Consider the following 6,963-nt stretch of genomic DNA (forward strand, 5'->3'; position numbering starts at 1 on the left):
TTTAGAGATGTTAAGTCGTGTCTACGAATTAAACACGTCGTTCCCAAGACTTATTTTTCTTTCTCCCATGTCACCACACGGGTTCTGTATAATTGTGGGGAAAAAAATTAAATAAAAAATTGAAATAGACAAGTAGCGTTTTCATATCACTGTGACTACTTGCGTATGAAAGTGGCTACTTGGTATTTGTTCGGCAAGTTCATTTCGTCACTGTCTCTTTAAGAAAACGTGCTCTCTCAAGGTTCCAAAGAACGTGACGTCTTACGTACGTCTCGCGTGTGGAAACCGGGAACAGGCTGTGAACGTTCACCTCTGCCCAAAGTACAAACTGTTGCAAGTTTTAAGGTTAGTAAAATATTTACCCAATACTTGTGATGATATAGCTAACAACAGAGAAAATAAATCCATCGTTACTAATGTGCGCGCTTGTAAGTTACCATAGTTTGTAACCGCTGTTCATTCATTACCAAGTGTGACGCTAACGGTTAGCTAGCTTGCGTTGGCTTCTGAATACTCAACCCAGCTTTATATTATTTTTTAAGCGAATGTCTCACTTTTATATAGAACCATTAACGACTGCTTTATTTGTTACTTTAACAGGTGGAATCTCTATATACACATCGTATATATTTATTGTTATGAGATACATTCATGTAAAGCTAACTGTAGCACACATGTGGAAAGTGTTAGGTCACGCAACTGAATTTAAACTGTCCGGGTTTGCTAAATGGCAACATAGACTGGCAAGTCGTCGTGCACACATGTCATTTTGTGTGGGTGTAATGAAGCCCAGGAGAGAGTTGCACTACAGTGGTTCGCTAGGCATGCTCACGTTGAATGTTGCTTTTCGTCTGGTAGCAGAGGTGGAGAAAGTACAGCTGTTTGCAGTGTAAAACGATCCCCTCACAGCTGCTAAACCCCATCAGCCACCGGTCAATGAAATAAAGACTGCTTGTGCTGTTGTCAGTCAGCAGGTCATGTCTTGCCACACTTCTCATTAAGTCATAAACTTTTTAGCATTATAGGTGATTAAAGGCATTATACTGCCTTTAATCACCTACCACACTTCTGTCTCACGCAACCTTGCTTTTAAGACTTTTCTTTTTTATTAAACAAATGATTTTGTCTGAAACTAAAATGAAAATCCTGTCTACACTGTACCACTGTTTTCTGTAGCGTGAATGCATTGCTGCCATGCCTGCCAAAAAGACAACCAACAAGAGGAAGACTGCAGCCAGCGGTGAAGATGTGGAACAGGCCAAGAAAATAAAAGGTAAATCATAAACTTCAGAACTATGCTGGTTTCCTGTGACTTCTTGGAAAAGCTGGGAAATTACCGCAAAACTACATTCAAACACGCGTTGTATTCTATATTTCCCGCTACATCTTTAAGCATTATAATGTACGAAATGTCACGAGGCTACCAAGGTTGAAACTAGGTGCTTCAAACATTGTTTTTATATATTATTACATGCTGGACTGGACTCCCTGACACAACCTGTCACTGTAAATTTTCTGGGTCAAAAGTGTTTGTTTTTATTTATTTATTTATTTCATTACTTCAAGAAAAGCATTCTTTTCAACCACACAAAATATATTTTCTTTTGTTACTTTGCAGACTTTTATTTGTTCGTTTGAGTTATTTGAAAAACAATTTAAATGTGTACTACTACCAACAACTGGGTGTTAATCATTACATTTACTTTAGTTTTCTTTCTCTTAAGCAGCATCTTCTAGCAAAGCTGTCTAGTATCTTGTGATGTCTGAGTCCATTTTCTATAAGTAAATTAATAATAATTTAGAATTCAGTTCATGTTTTTGTACGTGTGTGTGTGTTTTTGTACGTGTGTGTGTGTTTGTGTGTGTGTGTGTGTGTGCTAGTTGTGGTTTCACACAGGAGTCATTGCAAAGAGGTGGGCCAGGTTCTGGTTTTGGGCCAAGGTGATGTTGGACAGCTGGGCTTAGGTGAGAACGTCACTGAGAGGAGGAAGCCAGCCCTGCTGTCTCTACCAGAGAAGATGGTGCAGGTGGTGGCCGGAGGCATGCACACAGTGTGTCTGAGTGAAACTGGTCATGTGAGTCAACGCTTGTCTGTTTCTGTCTGTAAAAGGAGGAATTAAAAAGTCAAAATTTCTCAAGTGATGATTTTTTTTTGGGGGGGTGCGGGGGTCTGTTTTTAGGTCTACACGTTTGGCTGTAACGATGAGGGAGCTCTGGGTCGGGACACGTCAGAGGAAGGGTCCGAGGCGGTTCCTGGGAAGGTAACGCTGAATGAGAAGGTGGTCCAGGTGTCTGCAGGGGACAGCCACACTGCTGCGCTCACAGAGGATGGATCGGTGTACATCTGCGGCTCATTCAGGGTTAATCTTTTTATGTTTTTTTCTACTTGGATCAACTTCTAATATGTTTGGAAATCTTTGTGTGTTGCAAATTTTCTCCTTGTATGATGTCACAAGTCAAGATATATCACAGTGGAAAAGAAAACAAGATTTGTGTGATAGTCCGCAGCATTAGATAAAAACAATGGGAGTTTTCAGTTTCTGCTTGTTTGATCTTTTTGAAAATGTGATAAAGAAAAAGGTGCTTGATAATTGTGGATCATTTGATTATTGGTAATCAATGCATAGCTTAAAAAATCTTAATCGGCTTACTTGTTTATATCTGACATAAATCATTTTAGGAAGTATCTCTGTCTTGCTGAATTTTGTTATATTTTAACGTCAACATTTTTTTTAACCTGTGCTCTAGCCTTTAATTTTTTTGTCCGCTCTCGTTTGTAGCCCATCTTTTAGGTTGTATGTTTTGCTTCCGCTCCTCTACTTTCTCTCCTGTTATGGTTTTTGAAAAGTGTCTAACTTATGTGTGTTTGATCCATTTTTGTTTTTCAGGACAACAATGGTGTTATTGGTCTTCTGGAGCCCATGAAAACATGTCCTGTTCCTGTGAAAATTCCCCTCACAGAACCTGTTGTGAAAATTGCCTCAGGTATGAAATACTTTGCTTCATTGTCAAGTTGTTTCACGCTTTCTCTGTGTGAGCCAGCAGAATTTTTGTTTGTTTTGTTTTTTTAATCAGCTGTGTGTGTGTGTGTGTGTGTGTGTGTGTGTGTGTGTGTGTGTGTGTGTGTGCGTGCGCATTAATAGGTAACGATCATATAGTGTTGCTGACGCTGGATGGAAACCTTTTCACGTCGGGCTCAGCGGAGCAGGGCCAGCTGGGGCGAGTACCAGAACATTTTTCAAACAGAGGAGGCAGGAAAGGACTTGGTGGGTAACTTCATGTCCTCCACTTGTCAAAAAAAATTATCAAGGGCAAAATGTTGGTATATCTTTCATATGTTTTTTGTGAACTGTGTCTCGGCCTTTTAGGACGACTGCTGATCCCGCAGATGGTGAAACTTAATAGGAAAGTTCGCTTCACGGATGCCTTCTGCGGCGCGTATTTTACCTTTGCTGTTTCTAAAGAAGGATACGTTTATGGATTTGGTCTCTCAAACTACCATCAGCTGGGTAAGAGCGGCTGTTGGCTCGATATTCGGAGAGATTATCAATCTGTCAACGCTGGCCTCATTTCTTTCCATTCATCTGTCTGCATCGCTTTGTTGAATTAATTCACTTTGGCAGTAAAAGGTGTCGGTGCATGTCTCCATAATAAATGCGTATGTTTTTCTACACAATCTTGTCCAGGCACTCAAAACACCTCGATGTGTTTTGCCCCAGTCAAACTAACGTGCTTCAGGAACTCCACCACTGCCTGGGTGGATTTCTCTGGAGGACAACATCACACTCTCTGCCTCGACGCTGAAGGTTGGCAGACCACGCATGACTGCCTATGAATACTGTTAATATGTAGAGACAATATTAATGTTAAATAAAATAGAAACGGGAGGCAAACCAGATCTTTTTTGCCATTTGTGCTTTAAGGGCAGGTTTATAGTCTGGGCAGAGCCGAGTACGGCCGCCTCGGTCTTGGTGAAGGAGCTGAAGAGAGGAGTGAGCCGACTCCTGTGGCGGGAATAGAGGCGGCGAAAGGAGTGTCATGTGGAGCTTCTGTCAGCTACGCAGTTACCAGAGAAGGTGAGAAACAAACTGGATTTGGACACTGAGTTTCACATGAGTATTTAGTTTAAAGTTCCCTGAATCAAATCTATCTTAACAAATACAACTTCAGGTTTTTCCTTGATATCCGATCGAATAAGAACAAAGATTGGCTGCAGCAGAAAGAGGTTCAGCGTGTGTCCTTGATTGAAGAAACTGTTTAGGATCCAAGAAAATGAAAGCAAAATAAATAAGATTGTCTTTGTTGGGATTTTTAAAATTAGCTCAAGACCTGTAAAGAACCAGACACAAGACCAATGAGGTAGAGATCCACAACCTCTAACCCACTCAGGATCAAAGATTGGTGAGCTCTGCTCAACTCTGGGAATTGGCTCTTATGATGATGACGACCTTCTTCAGTGCTGAGATAACAGAACAGATGGACCCCTTGAGTGGGAAATTACAGTATAGATAAAGAACCTTAAAGAATAACTGGTCAGAGCCAGTTAGGTAACTAAACACATTTAGATAAAACACTCAAATAAAATGATAAAACAATGATTAGTTTTACCCAACAATCTTAATCAATTCACAACTATAATCTGATTTTTACTCACTAAATTTAATTTAAATATGTACACAGAGTGTACACATATTTACATTCCGAAAATAGTCACTTTTCGGTTTCGATCCATTTAAAAGGACATTTCAACATTTCTGGTCACCAGCTGTCATAGCCATTCTAAATAGTGATAGGTAAATATGGACATACAGTTTAACTATGTCATTTTGTTGTATTTATTACGAAAACAAAACTGGCAAGTAAAAGTATTTTTTTTAAATCACTCAGACAATTTTGTAGCCTTCACAGAAGCAACTCTTCCAGGTTTACCAGCTTCCACTGAGTTGCTGTCAGACTTTGAAAACAAAACTTCACAGATTGTGTGTTGCTATGACTCAAGTCATAAACAGCTGCACTGTGTTTGTGCTTAATGTCTCTTACCTTGATATTTCTTTGTGTTTGTGAGCTTTACTTTTGTGTTTAATCTCTCATTTTGTTCTGCTTTAGTCCTTGACGCTGCGTTAAATGACTGTAGAAGGAGTTCGGAATTTTTTTAAAAGTTACTAAAGCGTCTCTGTGGTAGTCATTTTCTAGGTTGTTCAATTTTCTTTGTTTTAAAAAACCAGTAGATCCCCTGCAATGCCGCTTTGAGAGACAGTAGAGAGAGAGTGAAACAAAATCAATGTTTTGCTGAAGTTACGAATTGCAAAATCATCTAACATATAAATGTAATGACCTAAATGGCCAAAATTACCTTGTTTAACACTTAAATTTGGGTCAAATGCAGTTTTGTTGCACTTTTAAAAAATTAATGAGCAGATTTTATTATTCTGTGCTTGACTACAAGTTCAAATTTTCTAGTTGAGTTCTCACTGCTGGTTTTGTTCTCCCCCCTCCAACACACACACACACACACACACACACACACACTCTTTAGGATCTGTGTATGCCTGGGGCATGGGAACCAACCTGCAGCTTGGCACAGGAGAGGAGGAAGACGAGTGGAGCCCGGTGAAGATGATGGGAAAGCAGCTGGAGAATCGTGAAGTTCTCCAGGCCTCCAGTGGAGGGCAGCACACAGCCCTCCTGGTTAAAGATAAACAGGAGAGCTGATGTGCCTCTGACACCGTGATGGGGATAGTTTTGGTAATTATTGCTGGGAGGGGGGGGGCACGTTCAGGATGCTCAGATTGAATATTGAGAGTTTTTTCGACTGTCGGTGCTGAGGGAGAGCGACGTCCAGTATGCAGAGGAGGTGAGGCCTGACCTTTTAGCAGAACTGCTTTGTTCTTAATGTGGGTGAAATGTTCATAAGACTTACATGGTAGATCATGTAAAATGAGAGACTATTTTTTTAAATGGTTTTTTTGTTGTTGTTCCTTTTTAATTTTTCATTTAGTCATTCTGTATGAGTGAAAGTATTTAGTGCATTGATGAAAGCAACTGTTCGAGAAGGAAGTGAGAAGCTATTTGACGTTTCTAAAGGCTAGTCTTTTAAAGTATTTTCTTTAAGCAATAATCCGGTTTAGACGGGACATTCATATTCGACGTGTTCAAGATGTGTATCTACTGTTCGTTTTATTCAGTGCACACAAACACACACGATTGTTGTGACTGTTTGAAAATGTAATAACATTCTGGGTCCTGCAAAAAATAAAGGTGATTATTTTTTAAGATTTTTGATTTGCAGTAAGTAATTTTTCCATTAAGCCAGTCTGTAAATTACACATACCAGTACTTAATATTTTAAAGTTGTTCCTTCAGGTTTTAGGAATTTAATAAATCGCTTTTAGCCTTGAAGAGATTCTTTTTTTTTTCTTTCTTTTTTTTATGTTGAAAGCAAATTAACAAAATTCCACTTTAAATAGAAAGCAGAGCTCCTCGGCCACACTTGCCAAAAACTCAATCTGAATTTTATGGAAAAGCGAGCAAAATGACCAAAACTGCAAATGGATGAGATGGTTGGTACTTCTTCTGTGGATCTGGCTGCATCTCAGTGTGGGGGCAGCTTCACCAATGTGCTTTGGGCAGAAACTACACGAGGCATCACAACAGTTATAGAAAGAAGATGGAAAATGTTTGTTTGGAGATCACAACAATCAGAGAAAATTAGAACAAATATCCACAGCACTCAGAGCCATAACAGCAAATGTAACCCAGACTTTCCCAGCTACTGATGCGAGCTTACTGGCTTAACCAAAGTGAAAGGGCAAGTCATCAGACTATTGAGAGTCTGATGACTCTGTAGTTTGCCATCTCCACTGATGTGGCTTGGGAGAAGAAAACAGGATCGAGGGGAGGTTCGAACTCGAGAGACGAGAGATCCATCTGTCACTGTATCCTCCATCCCTGAAAGGTGCATTG

General features: G+C 39.8%; 1 protein-coding gene across 1 annotated transcript; it reads left to right on the forward strand.

Moving 5' to 3' along the window:
* Window positions 1-237: 237 nt before the first annotated feature.
* On the forward strand, window positions 238-6,275 carry rcc1 (regulator of chromosome condensation 1). The gene is made up of 10 exons (XM_007559587.2): window positions 238-345; window positions 1,177-1,273; window positions 1,882-2,075; window positions 2,181-2,360; window positions 2,889-2,985; window positions 3,144-3,266; window positions 3,369-3,509; window positions 3,687-3,806; window positions 3,924-4,076; window positions 5,537-6,275. The coding sequence occupies exons 2-10, from the start codon at window positions 1,195-1,197 to the stop codon at window positions 5,710-5,712; spliced, it is 1,263 nt and encodes a 420-aa protein (XP_007559649.1). The 5' UTR covers window positions 238-345; window positions 1,177-1,194; the 3' UTR covers window positions 5,713-6,275.
* Window positions 6,276-6,963: the final 688 nt, after the last annotated feature.

This window comes from Poecilia formosa, unplaced genomic scaffold (genome assembly GCF_000485575.1).
Source record: "Poecilia formosa unplaced genomic scaffold, Poecilia_formosa-5.1.2 Scaffold105, whole genome shotgun sequence".
Classification (NCBI taxonomy): domain Eukaryota; kingdom Metazoa; phylum Chordata; class Actinopteri; order Cyprinodontiformes; family Poeciliidae; genus Poecilia; species Poecilia formosa.